The sequence below is a fragment of the Martes martes genome, assembly GCF_963455335.1.
Source record: "Martes martes genome assembly, chromosome: 8".
Taxonomy (NCBI): domain Eukaryota; kingdom Metazoa; phylum Chordata; class Mammalia; order Carnivora; family Mustelidae; genus Martes; species Martes martes.
In genome coordinates, this window is record NC_137895.1 from 44,932,530 (window position 1) to 44,955,186 (window position 22,657).

The 22,657-nt window shown below is 37.3% G+C and overlaps 1 protein-coding gene across 1 annotated transcript in view; it reads right to left on the reverse strand.

Moving 5' to 3' along the window:
* Nucleotides 1–22,657, reverse strand: part of TRHDE (thyrotropin releasing hormone degrading enzyme) — a gene marked incomplete at its 5' end in the record, with an annotated part of 379,638 nt that overhangs the window by 257,415 nt on the left and 99,566 nt on the right. Inside the window, one exon of the mRNA XM_080811630.1 lies at nucleotides 16,804–16,930. Coding sequence (XP_080667756.1) covers nucleotides 16,804–16,930 — 127 coding nt within the window. The remainder of the gene's footprint in view (nucleotides 1–16,803; nucleotides 16,931–22,657) is intronic.

Consider the following 22,657-nt stretch of genomic DNA (forward strand, 5'->3'; position numbering starts at 1 on the left):
TGTTACTACAAATTTCATTAAAGTATTGAGCTTGCTATTAGCAAGTCCCTTTTGTCTTCAAAAATATAGCAGAATCAAAAAAGTATAGCAGAATCTAGATTAATATATCAATACAGTTCTCATGCATTTGCTTTTTTCAGTGCTTCCCTGGGAGAGAATGAATGGGTTGGAATTGCAATTAGTAATTCACCTGACTCACACGAACATGCTCAGGTACACATTACTCATTAGTGCACTGAGGATGGTAAAAGTGTAAGAAATACTAGTTTAGGCAATTAATTGCTCAGACTTGGAAATGTTCAGATGAACTATTTTCAGGCCTATCTTAGTGTACTTAATTCAAATTTGTTAACAGTCACCAGCGTCTAATAAATGGGGGCAAGACAACACTTTCTGAGCTCTCCAATTCTCAACACTGAGAAACATGACTAACAGCCCAGGTTAACAGGTAGATTCTGAAAATGCCACTTTCAATAGGATTTACAGGAGCCATGTGTATTTATGACATGAATTTTATGAATTTTATGCCTCTCATCTCCCAAAACAGCTCTTACTTTTCTTAGGTACAACAAATTGCCTAAGAAAAAAACTGTACAAAAAATAAAGTCATAATCAGATTTGATTATTGGCCCTCCTTAATAGATGATCAAGACTATTCAATTCTACACCATCATAATCCCAGGCATCCAGGACATCTCTCATCATCTTGAGTCTTTGCCACATTTCTATGTGTGCATTCCCTAATCTTCAAATCCACATCTGCTCCAAACATTTCCATTCTACCCTTCAGAACTCCCTTTGTGTTATTACCAAGTTCTACATTCTTAACTTCTTTTCTGAATATTTGGTTTACTATTTAGCCCTAACCAAAACTTGAGTATATTTTGAAGGCCACCTATTCGCCTGTGGCTCTCTCAAGTGGGGGTGAGTTTTCTTTCATGCCCTACAACGCACAAGCCTGGAAATGACATCCTTGTTGTTGAAATCCACTTACATGTTAAGAAGCTTCTCTACCACCTCCCTAAAATCCCAGCTAACTTGATTTGATGCAAGTGAATTATGCTGCCTCCTTCCTCATCGCGACTGAATTTACCTGGTATTGCCGTCTTCCAGGTATGCATTTCATTAAGCAATGTCTCACTGAAGATCCTGAAACACTGACTTTCTTTCTACCACTCTTCTGTCATCTTTGCTGGTTGTTTCAGTGTCCATATTGATAACCCCTCAAAACTTTTAAGAGGCTTTGTTCTCCTGAGTTCTAGTGATCTTTCCCATTGACCCACCCAATTCATGTTCATAGCCTGAACATTGCCTTTTCCAATGCCTGTACCACCTGGGACATGTCATCATTTCAAGCATTCCAGTCTTTGTTTGCAGCATCCTTCCTTCCCAGCCTCGTTCTTCTGCTTCTGCAGCAACAATACATCACCTTCCTCCTGCCTGGGATCCCCAGCCCATTAATTCTACACATTTTCACAGCCATTCCTCCTCTCATCTCCTAGATCCCATTTCACCCAGGATAGATGATAGGAGGTGTGACTGTAGTTACCATTCAGTCTTGTCCCTTGCTGCTGTCTTCAACTCCTTTGCCCCTCTTTCCATCATTCTCTCTTCTCCAGAGCGTCCACAGCCCTGCTCTATGTCTGTCCTGTGTGGGCCTTGCCTGGCTCATGGCATTCCCTTTAAATTTATGACCACAGAGTTAAGTGAGCCCTTATGCTGTACAGCAATCATGCTATATTTCTGTTGTCCTTTTGTTCTCCCCTTCTCCAGGACAATGACCCCACATCTTCCCTCTCCTCAAATCTTCAGCATGTTTTTCCCTTCCTCAATCCCAGCCATTTCTCTACACTATCTCGCTTCTAAATTTGGAACATTGTTAGAGGTTGTAGAGAAAAACAGGCTGCTAATCCTGACCAAAAAAGTCAAAGTTTCCAAATGTTATTCATTTTACTTGTAAATGGGAAATAAATTATATGCTATTCAGCATAAACAGTCTTCATGTGACTATGTAATATGGAATATGAATATGTAATATATAAAATGTGAGTATGTAATTAGGTATATAAATTAACTAATTATATACAAATATATATAGTTTAAAATTTATATATTAATAAATTGGTATAGTATGTAAATACATTAATAATTAAATACTAACGTAAATTCTATTAATGTGTATATTCTGCATGTACTTATGAGTAAATGGATGCCTTTAAGAACAACATATACTAATTATTTTGAATGTACTGATTCAGTTTGATTCTTAAACATTTATAAAAATGTAGAAAAAATAAATCCCTAATAAGGGTCTCTTGGTTTGAGGGATTTGTAATTTTTGTATTGTTGAACTGAAGAGGTTATCTAGTAGTGCAGGACTCAGCAGACTATAGCCTATGGGCCAAATCTGGTCAACCGTCTGTTTCTGTAAATGAAATTTTATTGGAACATAGCCACATTCATTCATTTATATGTTGTCTATGGCTCTTTGCTATTATGGCAGAATTTAAAAGTTGCTTCTGAGATGGTATGATTCACAAAGCTCAAAATGTTTTCTTTCTGACCCTTTATAAAGAAAGTTTGCTGGATACTATGATATTGATTATGGAGACTTCTTTAAATGATTAAAATTCTTTCTAATCACAGATCTTTTTTCAGTACAGATGAGAGGGCAGGGTGAGGCAAAGTAACAGATATTTAAGAAGGTAAATCAATAATTTCTTCTTAAATGATCAAACTAATTCAGCAAAATAGAATTGTTATCGGAAGGCCTGAATAATTCAAGTGGGTGCTAGGATCTTTATTTGACCCATGTTTTCATTGGCACCCTTACACAAACGTAAGCAAATAGTATTGAAAATTACCTATAGGATTATTATTCAGCTTGGGCTGCCATAACAAAATATCAGAGACTGGGTGGCTTAAACAACAGAAATTAGTTTTATCACAGTTCTGGAAGCTAGAAATATAAAGAAATGTTGCCAGCCTGGTCAGGTTCTGGTGGGAGCTTTCTTTCTAGATTGAGGATAGCTGTCATGATCTCACATGAAAAACAGAGCAAAGAGAGAACTCTCTTTTCCCTTTATTATAAAGTCCTAATCCTATCAGATTAGGACCATTCTTATGACCTCCAAATTACCTCTTAATTACCTCTGATCTCCAAGGATGGTCACATCAAGGGTTAAAGCTTCAACATATGAATTTGAAAGAGATACAATTCAGTTCATAGTGATAGGTGTAACAGATTTCTGATACAGACATGAAATGTTGGTTTTGTACACTAGAGAAATTTGGCTCCTCAAGTTTCATACTGTGTGCCAGCTGACTTTACTAATATTAATAAAAATTGACAGGCTATATCTCAATATACTTAAGAAGCTAAATGGTCCTAAACATTATCAACCTACCAATTATTTTACAGCTTAGTGGATATTTTTCAGTCTGCAAAATAAAAAGAAATGCTAAACAAGCTAAAAGCTTAAAAACATCTTATTCTATAGTGTTGAAGACACACTCAAGCCATTCATGAGTTATTTCCCATACAAAGACAGAATCCATAAAGAAAAAAAAAATAAATAAAGCCGATAAAGAATAAATCTAAGTTACAAAGCATTAAAATTCCTCCAACTGAAAAATGGCATATGGGACTCACCCTCTCTTTTAAAATTACCCTTTAAAAAGCTTCAGAAATGCCCTAAAGGCTTCATTTACAACTACCATATTGGATTCGCTCTGTTTGTGTATTGCAACCTCCCTGACAGGCTAAGGTTTGTTTTACACTTCAGTCTGTTTTACATTTCAAAGTCCATAAGCAGCAGCATCAAAATTCTCACAGACAGTAATGAAAGATTTGAACACTAAAAGGTGGACCAGTAGCACATTTTCCATCTGACATCTCCAAAAGTTTTCGTCTGAGTCCTGGATCCCCCAATGTCATAGTGAGTAGAGTCACAATTTTTAAACTTGAAAAAAAAATAGCTTATTTTATAATAATAACTCAAACTCAAAATATTATCATCTGTATATTAGCTAGAATTTTTTCCTAACGTTCTCTTTTCTTGTAAAGATCTGTCAATATCCATCCACGTTGAATTTTATATGGTCTGATGGATTTGATGAGGACACTTCTACATTAGACAACAGAGTAAACAAAGTGCACCCTCCTCAGCTTACAACAGCCCATCTGCTTTCCATCCTATGAAATTCTAAGTAGGTATTCCTTGGTTTACACCAAGGAACTTTATTACCCTCCATTATCTGATAAGATCAAAAGACCTTAATGCCAAAGGTAAATGTGCCCTGATCAGGATTACCACTTAAAGTTCCTAACCCTTTGAAATGATCATCAATTAGGAAGTAATCACTGCATATTTTTACAATGGAATCATTTGAAAAGTTCTGAATTGGATAAAGAACATCATCACAAATACACTGAACAAAGGAAAGAAAAAATGTATTTTGACTATTTCTGTCTTATTGAGCATCTTGCCTTAATTGACTTTTAGATGCTTTAACCTTAATTTACATAACTATCCCTCAGTCTCAGCTTCTTGAAATGAAGCTATTCTGAAAAACCTTCTGATCTCAATATAAGCTATTTTAGCTCTAAAGTTTATGGGAATGGTCACCTTTCTTTTAAAACCGCCTGATTGTCAATGCTTCTGTCAGCAGTAATCCTCAGCCTAGACTTTAATGAAATGTTCCTCCCTTTCTCTAGGGCTTTGGATTGCTATTTGGCTATAATTAACTCCAGACTGACCAGTGAAGCCAGTGAAGGAAGTAACTCGCTCCCAGAAAAGGATTATTACAGACATTATTTTGTTCTAAGTACAGCTGCTCTGTCTAGAAAATACAAATTATTTATCTTGCTATGTTAATTTCAAATAACCAAGAAAGAGAGAAAGGGGCATAGAAAGATTGCTCCCTTTCACTGTAGCTACATAGGAAAGTAAGCCACAGGGGAAAAAATGAAAGCTCATAGTTTTTCAAGCTTGTCATAATCTTCTAAACTCTAGCTGAGAGGAACTGACATCAAACCTTCATTTGAAATCCTATTGTAATGTAGTAAATCCTGTTGAATATCCTTTCAAAATATATACCAGAATCTGCCCACTTCTCACCATCTCCACTGTCACCACCCTGGTCCATTAGAACATTATTTCTCAGATTAATGCAGTAGCTTATCTCTGCTTTGGCCTTGCCCCACCTCACCCCCACCCTTCCACCAACGATCTGTTCTACATGAGGCAGCCAATGTGATCTCTTAAAAATGGAAGCCATGTCAGGGGCACCTGGGTGGTATAGTCAATGAAGCATGTGACTCTTGGTTTTGGCTCAGGTGGCGATCTCGGTTGTGAGATGAAGCCTTGTGTCGGGCTCCATGTTCAGAGTGAAGTCTGCTTGAGACTGTCCCTCTGCCCCTCCCAGTCATGCCTGCTGTCTCTCAAAAATAAATAAATAAAAATTTTTAAAATTTAAAAAAAAAAATTGTAAGCCATGCCAGATCATGCCTATTATGGACTGTATCCCTTCTAAATTCATATGTTGAAGCCTTAACTCCCCATGTGATGGTATTTGGAGACAGGGCCTTCAGAAGGGAGATAATTACATGTAGATGAGGTCATGAGAGCAGGGATCTTCATGATGAAATAATGCCCTTACAAGAAGGAACACCAGAGAGCTTGTTCTCTCTCCTGCTGTGTGAAAACACACAAAGAGATGGCTATCTGCAAGCAAGGAAGAGAGCTCTCACCAGAACTGGCCTATACAGGTATGCTGATCTCAGATTTCCAGCCTCCAGAATGGTGAGAAAATAAATCTGGGGTGTTTAAACCACCCAGTCTATGGTATTTTGTTATGGCAGCCTGAGCAGACTAAAGAAATGCCTCCAATCAAAATAAAAGTGCATACCTTTCAATGGCTAACCAATAAGTTCCTTCACAACCTGGCCCCACTTTCTCGCAGACTTCATCTCCTGCCAACCACAGTCTCAGCTGCTTCACTCCAGGCACACTGGTCTCCGTGCTGTTTCTTCAAAAAGTCAGACACCCTCCTCCTCAGGACACCCTCACTCTTTCAGATTTTGAATCAAGTGTCGCCATTTCAGCAAGGCATTCCCTGACCGTTCACCCTATTTAAAGCAGCCCACTAACATTTCTGACACTTTCTTCTCCGCCTTGTTTTCTCTGTAGCAGTTATCACTTTTTAATACTATATATTTTTGTGTTGTTTGCCTCTCTCCTTTAAAGCCCAGTGAGGAAAGGATTGTTGTCTCTTGTTAACTGCTGATTTCTCCAGTACCTAATAGAACAGTGCCCAGTATATAGTAGATAGTAAACAATGTTGTCAAATTCATGAATAAATGTTGTTTTCATCTCAGTGAACAGTAAGAGGGAAAAGAGGTGATAGACAATTAGATAGTTATTCCATTTTTAGATTGCAAAATCACTCCAGGTGCAAAGCATAGCTTCTTAATAGCCTCCTTCCCTCTAGGAGTGCCATGCTAACAAACCAAAAGTTCAATACTTCTTCTAGATATCAACTCATTCATTTTTCACCAAAAACTTCCTTTACATGAATCCTTAATGAAAAAGTGACGATAGTTATAACTAACTCATCTTTCACCACTTCCACTTGCATTTACAAAAAAAAAAAAAAAAGAAAGAAAGAAAGAAAGAAAGAAAAGAAAAAATAATAATTTCCTTAGAAGATTGTAAGGTATATTACCATTATTTCTTTGTTTATGTTACTGAAAAAAAAGCACATTTTATTTGATTCATGAAGAAGCCAAAGCTTGGTCTTCTCTCCAATGTGGTGAAGATGGTTTAGAAAGGAAGAAATTGGCAATTGCTCATTCACTCAACAAGAATTTATGAAGTGTCTACCTTGGGTCAGGCATTGTTCTAGGAAAAAGAATGGAGCAGTGAACAGACAAAAATGTCTGCTCTCACGGAGCTTACATTTGGGGTGGGGATCACAGGTACTTGGAGGCAGATAACAAAAGATAAATCTATGCTAAGGGAGACAATAAAAGTGCTATGGAGAAAAGTGAATCAGAGAAATGAGATAAGAAATAATCAATAAGCTTGCATTTTTAAATAGAAGGGTCAAAGAAGACCTACTGTAAAAGGTGGCATTTCAGCTATGCATATCCGAAGGAAAAGTGTTCTAGGCTTCAAGAGAAACAAGTGCAAAGGCCCAAAACGGGTGCATGCTTGGTATGGTGGAGAAACAGCAGGGAAGGGACTGCTGCTGAAACACAGAGAATGAGTAGGAGAGAAGTAGAAGATAGGTCAGAGTAGCAACATGTGGCCAGATCCTCAGGGGTCTCGGAGGACAATGGAAGAGTTGTGGATTCTCTTCTGCTACCAATAAGAAGCCATTGGAATGTTTCAGCAGGAGAGCAACATCATCAGACAAGTCCAACATCCTTCATAAGAACACAGTAAATTCAAATATCTCATGTTCTCACATCACTTGAACTTCATAATTCATTTTGGTTGGATTCTTGACCCAGGCAAGAAAGCATGGAAGCTGGAATGAAAGTAGTAACTGTGGAAATAGTGAGAAGCAGTCAGATTCTGGACATATGTAGAATATGAAACCAAAAAGATGTGTTGATGGTTTGGTCATTTAACAAGAGAAAAAGATTATAGTTCCAGTCTTTACTGAAACAACTTTTGAAGGAATAAAGCTTCCCTTCCCTAAATTGGGAAAGGTTATGAAGATAGTGGTGTAAGATCTGGAGCTCCAATTTGAACATATGAAGTTGAGATATTCATGAGGCATCCAAATGTAGATGTCAGATAGTCAGCAGAATGAAGAAGTTTGGAGTGGAGAAGAGAACCAGGCTGGATCTGTACATTTGGAAATCATCAGCATCAACACATGGTATTTAAAGGCATGAGGCTAGATGAGGTCACCAGCAATGGAAAGAGCAAAAAGAAAAGGTCCAACACCTGAGCCCCGAGATACTCCCATATGAATTAGCTGGAGAAGGGAAGGGGGTGGGAACAGACTTGGAAAGAATGTCCAGTGAGTTGGTGGGGGGGGGGGGGGAAACAGAAGATGTGTTTTTCAGGGAGACAAGAGAAAAATGTGTTTCAAGGGATTGGAGAGAACAACTGTCAGAGGCTGCTGACAGCTCAAGAGGGGGACTGAGAATAGGCCGTTGGATTTAGCAATGTGGCGGCATCATTGAATTTGACGAGAACAATTTCAGTACAGTGTTGGGGCAAAAGGCTGATGTAGAGGGCATTCAAGAGACAAAGGAAAGGGGGCAATTGGAGTCAGTACAGATAGACAACACTTTCAAACAGTTCAGCTGTAAAAGGAAAGAAAGAATGGTGTAGTAGCTGGAATGAGTGTGCATGTGTGTGGTTAAGTTGAGAGAAACAGCAACGTATCTTTAATGTTGGTGGGGAAAGAGCCAATAGAGAAAACTGAAGATTCCAGAGGGAGAAGGAAAAACTGATGAAGTGAAACCCTTGAGCAGGTGAGAGAGGATGGAATCGAGTGCAAAAAGGAGGAGGTTCCAAAGCTGGAGCAACATAGTTTGACTTGTAATAGGAAAGAATACAGAATATATGGCACAGGCCTAGGCAATGATGACATATAAAAACACTGGAAGGAGTTCTTTCCTAACTTAATGGCCAGGTTGTAAGGGCCAGATACCTCTGTTGGAAAATGTGCAACAATGCCTTGGAGATCTCTTTATAAATATGTCCTGATTAAATTAAGCACTTTCAAATCAGTGAAAATATACCTAGGAGTAAATTCAAAGCTGTGAAAGTTTGAAATTCTTAAAACTGGAAAAGGAGGAAGGAAGGTAGTATGCAAATTGAACATGGAACAATACTGTGTAACTGACAAAACATACAAAACATCTCTTCAACTAGATTTTAATCTCCTAGTGGAAGAGGTGATTTATTATAATTCCTGAGTACCATGTACATACTCACTATTCAATAAGTGCTTGCTGAATTAATTAGTTAATTCAGTTCTATGGTCGGTTTTTGTTGCGTTAAATTCTCCACTCACTCGTGGTTTGCTAGTTTACAGCAGTAATAATCTCATGCATCATTCCCACTAAAATGCACTGTTTCATTGATTTCTTTCTTCTTTACTGTTCTGTTTGTTTCTCTTTTTTTTGGCATTAGTCATTAAATATCATAAACACTGAGTATCATATATATGTTTTTGTTAGTATAGTCTTGGAAGTGTACAGCATGTAATAGCTGCAAAATAGCTTAACAAGAACAGTTAAGTGGTCATATTATGGAATAATTAATGAAGGGGGAAATGCCTTGTTAAATTGTGTTAAAATAACTGTAATATATTGAAGTAACTGTGTCCATTTTAATAGGATTTGGTGTTGTTTTACTATAAATGGTGGTTAGAGTGGGGGTTAGGAATATATAAAAAATATTATCCTTTGAGAGAAACAATAACTGCTCTTTTGGTTTATGAGAAAATCACCATATGAGGGTTTTTTAAAAATGAATTACCTTTATAAAATAGGGAGAGACTATATTTATTTGCTTCCAAAGAGGGGAGAGAGGATAGTCACTTAAGGAAACTCATTTCTCTACACTACCTAGTAACCCAGAAGACAAAGTACTGCCTCAGCTGCTCCCTTAACAATGTACTAGAATGTTAATCCACAGGGAGAGCCTTACATTAGTCTCCACTAAAAAAACCATAGAATTAAACAGATCCAGTATAACTCCAAATATTTTTAGGAATTCTGGTTGAAAAAAGCATCTTGAGAGTAAATTGATGTTATACATAATTAGACCAGCCTATATAAAAAAACTCTAGAGATTTTATTTTTAAAAGCAGTATTACTTGAGTCAATAAATACATACATAGTGCTCCATGTTTACCTAAACAAAAGCAAGGTAAAAAAAAAAAGTCATACTTTTTAAAAAAAATGAAGTCTCAAATAATAACTGAGGTATAAGATGTAATACTGAGATGGAAATAGGATTATATAAATATCATTTCAAATCAGAAACAACAAATATATCCACTACTTACAGAAAATAGATACAGGGCACAAGGGTGGCTCAATTGGTTAAGCGTCCAACTCCTATTGTTTTCTGTTTTGGGGGGTTTTTTTTAGAGATTTTATTTATTTCTTTGACAGAGAGAAAGAGACACAGGGAACACAAGCAGGTAGAGTGGGAGAGGGAGAAGCAGACTCTGCAGAGCAGGGAGCCTGATGCAGGGTTGGTTGGCAGGACCCCAGGATCATGACCTGAGCCAAAGGCAGATGCTTAACCCACTGAGCCATCTTAAGTGTCCAGCTCTTGATTTTGGCTGAGGTCATGATCATGATCTCAGGGTAGGGGGAACCTGGGGCTCCGCACTCAGCGTGGAGTCTGCTTGTCCCTCTCTCTCTGTTCTTCCCACCTGCCCCAGGCTCGATCTCTCTTTCTCTCTCTCACAAATAAATAAAATTTTTAAAATAATAAAAAATAAAGAAAAAGATGCATAACCACAGAGAGGGAAATACTTAGCAGCCAATAAAAATATTTTATGAAGGAAATATCTCCAAAGCTTTACTACTTGCAGATAGCCCACTGTCATCATCATCATCACCATCATCACCACCACTACAATAAAAAAATGAATGTATCCGTGACAGCTTAAAACGCAATCATTCAAGCTAGGCTCTCCTATTCATGAACTTCAATAAGGCCTTTTATCCCACAAATTATCCCATAACTTATTCTATTATAGAAAAATAGACTATCAACATGATACATAAAGCCCAATGTATCCATGGGCTTTCCCTAGCGCACAAATCTCAAAAGACTTCTCCCCCTCCAATTAAATGTATTTCTTTTTTCAGGACTCAAGTAAAGATAAAGCTTCTTTTTATGTGCATTTCATGCCTATAGCATTGTGCAACGATCCCACATTTCTTAACTTAACATGGTACTATATTTTTGCTCTACAAAATTTCAGTGTTTGATTATATTCCTTATTGTGTGAGTCTCTAATCCATTAATTTTAGTAAATACTGTATTCTCTCCTCAACAAAACCACAATCTCCTTGAGGCTAGAGATTCTTGTTACAAAATACCTGTGGCTCTTTCTACAATCACAGCACTGTGCCAAGTAGGTAATGAATTCTTCAAAAAAGCACAGTGTACTGAAAAGAAGCAATCAAGCAAACTCCTTTACAAAACTTATTGATTTACAAATTACAAAATAGGAGCAAAAGGAAACTAAAAACTATCTGCCATAGTTAATTGAAATATAAATAGGATGAATAATAAAATACTCTAACACAAATCTGAGTCACTTTACCTGCCACCTAATTAACTTATAAAGCAGTTATGATGAGGAAAACATTTAAAATATTCAAATGTAGAGTGGGGGATGGATAAAAAAATAGATGGGAATTAGGGGTGCCTGGGTGGCTCAGTGGATTAAAGCCACTGCCTTAGGCTCAGATCATGATCTCAGGGTCCTGGGATCAAGCCCCGCATCAGGCTCTCTGCACAGCAGGGAGCCTGCTTCCCCCTCTCTCTCTGCCTGCCTCTCTGCCTGCTTGTGATCTCTGTCTGTCAAATAAATAAATAAAATCTTCAAAAAAAAATGGGAATTAAGGACTGCATTTGTCAGGATGACCACCGGGGGATGTATGGAAGTGCTGAATCACTATATTGTACACCAAAAACTAATATAACATTGTATGTTAACTATACTGGAACTAAAATTAAAAAATAAAATAGAATATTCAAATATATCTTCTACTAGTTGATGACATTGTGAGTTATAAAACATGTGCTTCTTTAATTTTAATGTGTCCCCAAATTTTCTACAAGGACCATATATTACTTTTAACATCAAATGAAATTAACAAAAATAGCTATTACATTATTCCTCCAGCAATCAGATTATCTAGCTTATTAAGGTAGTCCATATTTAATCCTCGGAATTCTCAACATTTCTCGGGTCTGTTTCAGCAGAATCTCAGGGCTCTGGAGCTAGACAGCCTGGGCTTGAATTATAAATCCACTAATTCCTGCTGTGTGGACTGCGTACATTACATAGTCACTCAGTCCCTGAATTTCCTCACATGGAAAATGAGAAAGTAACAGGCACTACCTCAAAAGGTTGTGAAAAAAAGAGTAAATGGGTTAGAACGTACAAAGTCCTTAAGAGTGGCCCATATTTTGTAAATACAAACCCATTCACTTTTGTAGCTCTGGTCAATGTTTTTGAGATAAGAGGAAAGATAGCTTAATTCTTTATACATCTACAATAACCTTGTTTTAAAGCAAACTTCCATACCTCTGAGAATTCTTGGGGAAATAGGGCACACAGTTATAGAATGTCTTCCTGTATTGTCTCCTCTAGAGTCTATACCTTTCATTATAACCTAACACCAATAAAGAGGAAATCTCTATAAACCCCATACAAATAAATTTTAATTACCTAATTCAGAGACTTTAAAAACGAATTCTCATACAGTGTACACTGGCTGCCTATTTTGGCTTAAAATATTAAAGGGATGTCTTTGTGCAAAAAGGAGAATAAATTACTGTCCTAACAGCAAGTATGAGAATTCCTCTTTGAGAACCATTCTGATAAACTACTTCGAGCAGAAACTCAAATCCTTAGAGATGAGCCAGCATGAGATGATGCCACAGTAGAGGAAGTTAAACAATTCAGCATTAGAAATGAAAAAGAACTTAGCGACAGAGAAGCTGTTGCAGAATTTATGACAGAATAGCAAAGTGACTTTTAAGGAAAGAAAGACCCAATATTACAGTTTATGAGTTTGTGTGGTTTCATTTGGTTTTTGCAACATAACACCCCAGCATTCACACATGCACACATCACCTCCCACATATCAGTAGTAGCAGGTTAACGGGAGAGAGTTTTCTTACTTGTTTTGATTTTTGGTTTTCTAATGCAAATCAAAGAAAGGCAAGATCCATGTCTCCCTTGACATGGTTTGGGACAGGAACAGATCTGAAAGCTACTAGTTCACAGAAACACCTCTTATCCAGAGGTGAGCAGCATTAGATAGAATGAATACAAATATTTCTCTCTTCCCCTCTATTCCCAGAGGAATATTCTCCATGGGGAATTTTCAGAAGTGCCAATCTGTCGTCTAAACTCACCACTCTAGTCACTGTATCTTCTCCCACTCTCATCCCCGTTTATTCCTGAATACACTCATCGGGACTTTGCCCTGAAACTGCTCTTGTCAAGGTCCCTATGAGGTTCACATGGCTAGGTTCAGTAATTGGTCAATTCTCAGTCTCCATCCAACTTGACTTCCCACAATTTACCATCTGCTTATTTCTTAAATCCTTAAATTCTTCACTAGATGCCCAGAAGTACTGTGGATACCTGTTTTCTTAGCGCATCAACCAGTTGCTCCTTCTCCATAGCTTTTACTGGTTCTTAACGTCTTTAACCTCTAAATATTGGATCTGTCCCTCCTTGTTTCTATTCTCTTTTCTGTCTGCTCTCACAGCCCTGGCAAGCCCATCCAACCTTATAGCTTTCTATATCATCATACAGTGGCAAATGGATATCTCTAGCCAGATTATTCACCCAAACCCCATATCTATAAATTCAACTATCTATTTGAATTCCTTTCAGACATCAAGGTGCTACTTAAATGTTTAACAGACACATCAGTATCAAAAATCATCTCCTTCCACAATCATTCTGTCTCAGTAAAGGGCAACTCCACCTTTCTCATTCTCAAGCCAAAAACAAAAAACTTGGAGCTGTCCTTGGTACCTCTCTCTCATCCCACATTCTGTTCATCGGCAAATATTTTTGTCTCTGTTCGAAATATATATCAAGAATTGGACCATTTCCAACCACCTCACAGTTAACATCTTAGTCTAAGCAACCATCATATTTTGCCTGAATTTTGCTGGAGCCTCTTATCTGTTTTTCATGGTTCTGCCCTTTCCCCTTCGTCAGGGTCTTTCAACCGCAGCACTACTGACACTGGGAGCTAGTCTTGTTGTAAAGGCTGAGCTCAAAAGTGACCAATAGATTTCCATCTCACCCGGGGGGGGGGGGGAGGAAAAGGAAAAGGGGAAAAAAAAAAAAGAAAGAAAGAAAAGAAAAGGGGAAAAAAAAAAAAAGCTAGAGCCCTTACCGTGGCCTGCCGACTCTACATGATCGATTACCCACCCCTTTACTCCTTCCTTGATCTCATCTCCTTTCTCACCCATTTACTCACTCTGTTCTAGTCATACTTGCCTCCTTGTGTTCCTCAAATATACCAAGTTTCCATCTCCAAGTCTGGGTACTTTGTTACCTTTGCCTATATACCTACATCCTTGTCCCACGATCTCCATTTGGCTTTCTCCTTCACTGCCTTGGGTTCTTTGCTCAAAAGCTGGCTCCCAAATGAAGCCTTCTGTATTCACTGATTTTAAAACTTCAGCTCCATTCCCGTGCCTCACCCGTCCCCCACCACATTTCTTATACCTCTATTCTAGCTTTATTTGTAATTGCACTTTTTCTCCATTTGATATACTACATGTGTTAATAATTGCTTGAATGTCTGTCTCTACCTAACAGAACATAACCCCCAGAAGGAAAGGGATTTTTGCCTTTTTTGTTCACTGTTGTAACCCCATCACACAGAAAAGTGCCCATTGGCGGTGGGGGGGGGGTGCTCAATAGTGCATATTAAATAAATGAGGGAAGGAAGAAAGGAGGAAGGGAAAGAAGAAAGGAGGACTGGAAGGAAAGATAGAAGGGGGGAGGAAGAGAGGGTAGACTAGGTCTTGGAAACCATTCTAGGTAGATTTGAAGGCTTCCAGGCAGATGCAGCTGACATCTAGGATACACATACAAGCACCATTAAGAAAGACTGATTGGTTTCCATTGAATTTATTTAATCATTATATACAACAGAAACTAAGGATTTGTCAAAATGCTTCTGCGTTTAGGAATTTTATGTAGGGAATATTTAGAAAACATACTCATAAACCCATTAATATGTAGAACTAAATATCTATAGATATATAAAATAAGTAGAACTTTAAAAGGAATTTTATAAAGTGCCGTGGGCTATGATAATTCCCCTAGTTACCTACAAAGGAGTGTGCTGGGGTAAGTCAAATCATTCAATTATATACACCGTAAGGAGCTTAAATAGTAATAGTAACAGTGAACAAAGCTCTTTTCTACCAGGTGAAAGCCTGCATGGTTCAATTGTGAGTGAACGAGAGGAACAGAAATGCTTCCTGCTGCAAGCTGACAGTTACATCGAACCCCCTGAAGTTATAAATTGAGTTCCTCTACTAATTACTGGTCTGAAGGGGACAAAGATCCACATTTTATTTTTCTTGCTGAACTTGCAACATAAGCACTTGTGAATTTTACATTAGGGTCAAGCTGGGAAGTTCCCAGCTGGTTTTACCTGGAGTAGAGAGCAGTGTCACCTCCCATGCAAATGAGGTCAGAGAGTCCTTCCTGCCTTGGGTGCCTACCAGGGAGATTTCAGTGTAACAGATTCTAACAGGGAAGTTGATACAGGGGGGAAAAGAGAAAGAAGGAAAGAAGACAGAACAAAACTGAACTAAATATAGATCCTATGTGAAATACAATTTTGTTTAGAAATTTGAAAAAAATTTTATGCATTCTAAGAGCACATATTTCAAAAAAGACCTCAGAATTTTGTAATATCATTCCTTAAAATTGTATGCCACACCCATTTTGGTAACAATATCAACTATTCTACCTACTTTCTAAGCTACTCATTGTAAGACCAATAAAGCTACACAGCAGGATTTACTTTAATAAAATGGGCCCAGTTCTCCTGAGAGAGGAACCTGTGGTTCAAATACCAACACTTTTGATCAGGTAAGCACTTTACTCTCGCCAATGAGTGATCACTTTTATGTGTGTGCTGATCAAAAATGTTCTTGGGAAGGAAAAATGTTGGGGGGGAGGAACAAAAGACTGCTGTGATGTACTATTTCAAAACGGGTTTTCTGAAAAGGAAAAATAACTTCAGCGTTTCTAATGGGTACATGTACTTTCTAACTTCCTGGAAATTCATTGTTCACTCCCTTGCAAAAGCAGGAGCTTCACTCAAATTAGGATAATAAAATTCATTTATTCATTCAACAAACAACTATTGAACATACTATCTTTGTAAAAGGAAGAAAAGTCTAAGTATTCATGAGGAACATAATCTCCATTGTACAATTACCCTTCTCTTTTGTTTTTATTCTACTTGCTACAACTGTACTGAAATATGACCACAAAAAAATAAATGTGAGGGATAACTAATACATTATAGTCCAAGATCTGAGAATTAGGAAAGAGAAAATAATGAGTGTCTTCTCAGTGTAAAACATGAAAGAGTTCTGGGAGTCATCAAGACTTCGCTTGAAATCCCAGCTCCACCACTTACTGGCTATCTGAATGAAGGAAAGATTCCCTGGATATCAAGTCCCTTGAGTGGAAAATGTTCTAACAGTACCTATCCATCTAGTACTTGAGGATTAAATGAGATGTTAGCAAGCACCCCTCCACAGCACATACTCAATGAATTATAGCTACCTGACTTATCTTTTGGAAACCTAAACTTACATAATGCCTTTCTTAATTCCTACGAGGAATTCTTGGCAAGATTTAAGAAACTTAAGTTTTATTTTATCTCTTCAGAAGACATTATTTTTCATGTTCATCTTCTCCAAAAATATAATTCTTGGAATTTTCATGTGTCAAATAAATGCATGAAGACAAATTTCTACCTTCAAGGATCCCTCCCAGTAAAATAATCAAGAAAATACTTACCTAGTTTTGGCAAGGAATAGGGCACTTTAAAGTAGTCTTCATAAAATTCTATTAATCTCTTTGTTATATGGAGAGCATAGTCCCCAGATCCTCTTCTGATAGCATCGGGTCTTGCATATAATCGTACCTAATTAAAAATATATATAAAAGTTACTTTAGCCTTTTGGTATTCAAATTTTATCTCCCCTGCATATTATGAATCTACACAAATCACTGTGAATACTACAAAAATTAAACAGTATTCCTATTCATATGTCAAAGCATGCTGTGGTGGAAAGAACCAAACTTGAACAATTAAAGTAACCAAGTTGAGCAAGTCACAATTTCCTCGCTTTACAAGATGACATAGAGAAGATTTATACACCTTGCATCAAAATAAATATTCAAGTTATCACTTACATGTGCTTGCTAGAGATATGAAGGTACGGTGGATTAGTATAATGGTTCCCTAACTATGCTCTAAGTAGGCAGGATATGGTGGCTCCACAGGAGAGAAAATTCATGGTTTGTTAAAGGCATATTGTATCAGCTTTGGAAGTATTACTAGACTGAACAAAATACAATTTATGCTTCCTTCTTTTCTTTGGAACCAAATGTCCTAATTCCCAATATGCAAAGTAGAAATAGCAAACTTTTTCCGTACATAAATGACTGCCATTCTGGAAGTCCGGCTACAACTGCTCCCAGCTTCAAAACCAGCTGAAGTATTTCATATTTCTAATACAATTCGGATACTTAATATTGATTTTTAAATCAAGCCCTGTATATCATCTAGTCCTTGGCCAAAAAGAAGCCTGAGGCAAGTAACACAAACTGAACAAAACTAACAACTGTACAGAAAAGGTTAAAATGAGATTAGTTTACATGAAGATTTCATAAAGCTATCCAGCATCTTTCTTCGTAAAGGCTAAATCTATTTTTCACAGATGTGGCCCCTAATCCTCATAACAATTCTGTGAATAAGAAATAAGCATTTTGTAGAGCAGTGGAGAACACAGCAGTCAGGGAGTTGGGCTTAGTCCTGCTATGCCACTAAGCAAGCTGGGTGATATTGAACAAATTACTTAACCTCTTTGGGCTTCAAATGTTCTCACTTATAAAATGAAGGTGTTGACTAAAGTGCTTTTAAGTTCTAAAACACATTATTTCCAATCCCATTTTACAGATAACAGAGTTTGTGTTCTTTTCAAATCACTACAAAAATAAAATAAATGGTTTACTCAGTATGTGGAAATGGGTATTTATATTCAACAGGAAGACGAAAGAAAGCTGTACTCAATCATATGAAAATTGATTATACAATTAATTCTGTTATCCTTGCTTAAGGAGAGAGAACAGCGACGTATATAAACATAAAGAGTAGAAAGTTAAGAAAAATGCATTCTGACTTGATGTTAGAAAGAACTGTAACTCAATAAGATATTTACTAAATTCAATAACAATTATTTACTGAAATAGTGAAGGTACTTCCAACCCAACAACCAAATCAAATATCAAATTTAGTTCACAGTCACCTTCACTTTTGGTTGGCAGTAATATAAAACCAAAAACTATCAGGAACTACCAGCTGCAACAGCAGAACTTAACATTCAGAGAGTGTGGACATGATTCCCTGACCCTGACATTAACTGATTACAAATAGGCACTGTCTTAAGTAAAGTTCCCAAGAAGCAAACCCTAAGGAAAGGGTGAGCGTGCAAGTGAGTCACTAAGAAAGTATTCTTCGGAGAAACCTACAAGAGAGCAAGGCAAGCAAGATAAGGGAGGCTAAGAAGTCAAGGAAGGGTGCATGCAATTTCAGGCAAAGTCCTGGCCTTAGCCTGATCCCACAGGGAGCTCTAGAGTATAAACTGCACTTGCAAGTTTGCACTGCATTGAGGCATGACAGCTAAACCTCCATACTTTGCATCTCAGTCATTGGATACTGGTTACTAAGGGCAAGGCCCAAAATCCCAAGGACTTCTTGTTCTTGGAGCATCTAGGTGATGCAGCTCCAGTGGCCCAAAGATGGCCCTCTGGAAAAAGATTTTAGGTGTGAGCTACTAGGAGCAAAGTAATGAAAAGCTGGGAGATAGGCACATCAAACAGGAAAGGAGATCTGGTCTGGGCATCATCAGCATATACGACAGACAATAATCATTTACTCATGTAGTCATTCATTCAATAAATATTTATTTGGCATCTAACTTGCACCAGGGCCTGGACTAAGGATTTTTGATTTAGTGATGAAGCTATATTTTCTAACCAGAGATTGTACAAATGATTTTGAGGGGGAAAAGAGCAATGAAGGTGTAGTCCCCATTCTCAAAGAGTTTCCCATGGACTCAGTAAGTTAGATGATAACAGATAATGATATATGCCATATTAATGGTAAACTAAAATAAAAAATGTATTCTGAGGAAGAATGGATAGCTTTCAGAAGGTTCAAAGGTGAAGTAAATAGTAAATTCATGTTGAAACTATAACCAGGACCACTGTAAAATGATACAGCAAAAGGTTGCTGATTTTATTCCTACAAAGCATCATTGATTTTGGTAGAAACACAGCCATTCCCATCAATCAACTCTACCAGTTGGTCAACCTATCTGTAGGCTCAGACAAGAGAAACAATTAAATCAATCTGGTTGTCAAGATTTGATGGAAATAATCCAATCTGCATGAGAAGATAAAACATACACAGGCTTAGCACGGTGACTTTATTTGCTCCACTCAAACATTTATTGCATGCCTTCTGTGTGCCAGGCATTGTACACATTGCTCTGTGTGCCAGGGATAGAAATAGAACAATACAAATTCCTACCACAAAATGAATGAGACATTTACACCTACTACTCTTAAGAGGTTCATAGTATGTGGAAAACAAACAAATCCACAACAAAAATATAATGTGAGCAATGTAACAGTGTACTCTGCCTTTCCCCATTACAAAGAATTAACTGACTAAGCTCCTACATGCGGCCAAGCCCCCCCACACACTCTATCTCTTCTTGCCTTTTTGAACATCATGTCCAAACTTCTCTCCTTTATCTCCTACATCACCAATTTATGCCTCCAAACTGGATAATTTTCATTAGCATATACTCTGTATTGTTTCCTATGTTTTCAAACAAAAAAATTTTCTTGAGCACAGTTTCTCCAGCTATGGTTTCCAGCAATGCCTATTGAGTTTTCCATATAGTTAGTATGAACATATAAGTTAAAATCCAAACTAAAACACTTTTCACAATTAAAATAGCCCTTATACCATGAGATAGTAAGTAAGATGGTTGTCTATTTACACTGCCTGCTTCTAATCCTTCTTGAACTCACTGCAATAGGGCCTTCATCCCCATTATATACCAACAATGTTCATCCCTACTATATCCCAAAAGTGTTCTCACTGAGATCACTAATGGCCCCAGGTTGCCAAATCCAACAGTCAGATTCTAGTCTTCAACATGCTTCGCCCTCCTTGAACCACTGTTTCCCCTCCTTGAACCATTTTCTTTCCTTGGCTTCCATCTTCCTTTTTCTTCTATCTCATTAACCACTCCTTCTCAGTCTCCTCAATGACTCTTCCTCATCCTCATCCCTTTCATCACTTAATTTTGGAAGGTCCCAGATATCAATCCATAGACATCTTCACTTTTCTGCCTATGTTTGGTATCTTGGTGGTAACATTTAGTCTCGTGATTACAAATATTAGATGCTGAAGACCTATTTCCAACTTCCAGACTCATTAATCTAGCTGCCCATTGGATATCTGCACTTGGATATCTAAAAGGCATCTCAAGCTTAACATGTTTGAAACCAGATACCAGATCTCCTCTCCTCTCCTCTTCTCTTCTATTCTCTCTCCCTCTCTCTCTCACAGACACACATATGTTCCCTTTAAATTCTTTCCATCCAGCTGCCCAAGGCCAATTCCTCAACCTTATCCTTCTTTCCTTCTTTCTCTTACATTCCACATTCAATTGGTTATTAAATCCTTTGGCTCTCTACTGATGTCTCATTCCTTCTCCCTTCAGTCAGTTTACACAGCAACCAAAATGTTCCTTTCAAATGAACATCAAATCATATGACTCTTCTGTTTTTCCTCTTCCAGTGACCTGCCATCTCATTCAGAGAAAAAGTCCAGGTTTTTATAAGGGTCCCAAAATCCCTATAAAAATCTAGTCTCCTTAACCTCTCTGGCCTCATTTCCTACTACTTTCTCCCATGCTAACCTTACTCAACTCATACACTAGCTTCCTTGCCATTCCTCAAACACACCAGAGATTCGTCTGTCAAGGCTTTGAGTTTTCCCTTGGGTATCTCCATGACTTATCCCCTCCTCTTTTAGATACTTGTCCCAATACCTCCTGTTTCTGAGACGTCTTTCCTCTCACTTCAGGACTCCCTTCCTTGCTTTACTGTTTCCTGTAACATTTATCACCATTTAACAAAACATATGTTTTACTTATTCATTTTTCTTCTTGTTGCTTTTTTTCCCAAGAATATAAGCTGCATGAGAACAAAGGTTTTTACCCATTAATTCTAACTATGTGAAAGTGCCACTTTGGAGGTCAAAATATTTTGTTCAATTTACTTCTCAAGTGTTTTGTGTATAGTAGACATTCAATAAACCTTTGATGAAGGAATGAATTAACTCCATAGGTGTGTGCAGGTCCTAAGGGAGTATATCACAAGAACCCTTTGATAAAACTGTGGGATTCTCAGAAGGAGGGGACATTTCACCTAGATCTTGAAAGATAAGCTGAATGTAGTAAGCTACCAAGTGGAGATCCCAGACCAAAATAACATTATGTGCTAAGGCAACAATTTTCACCAAATAATAAGTGATTTCAAAATTAATAACAAACATTGGCATTTTATTATAATAATGATGGGACTTCATTGGTAAATATTAAGCCAGAAAATAACAAAATCACTTTTGCATTTCAGAAAGACCATATCAGTGACCTATACCAGCTGAACTAAGGTATGGGGGCTACTTATTAAACCCGCCTACAGACAAAATGAGAAAAGTGAGGAAGCATGCAGTGATAGATGACACTAAAGAAGTAAAGAGAAATTTCAAACCAGATTTATAAAGGGCCTATAAACCAAATTGTAGGATATTAATTTAACACTAGGGACACAGACAAGATTTTAAGGCACAAAATGACATAATCAGAATTAGGTTTTAACAGATTACATCACTGCAAAGAGAAATTAAGGAACTGATCCCATTTACAATTGCACCAAAAATAATGAGAAACCTAGGAATAAACCTAACCAAAGAGGTGAAAGACTTGTAGTTTGAAAGCTATAAAACACTGATGAAAGAAATTGAAGATGACATATAGAAATGGAAAAACATTCCATGCTCATGGATTGGAAGAATATTGCTAAAATGTCTATACTACCAATAAGAGACTCTTAATCATAGGAAACAAACTGAGGGTTGCTGATGGGGAGTGGGGTGGAGGGATGGGATAACTGGATGATGGACACTGGGGAGGGTGTGTGCTATAATGAGCACTAGGTATTACATAAGACCGATGAATCACAGATCTGTACCCCCAAAACAAATAATACATTATATATTAATTTTTAAAAAAGATTCTAAATCCAGAAAATAGAAGGAAAAATTTTTTTTAAAAAGAACATTTATGTGAAAGCAACAATTAGTCAATAACTAAGATATATTAACCTATTAAAGGGAACTAACCCAACAATGTCATCATAGGCAATGCCATCACACGTGTTTCCCTGGCTACATAGTTTTCCATTTGTCACAGGCACAATTTTTAACATTAATACTTGTAATAGCCACAAGTTACCAAGGCTATTATTCATCATAATAAATGTTCAGATTTTCCAAGTCTGAAAA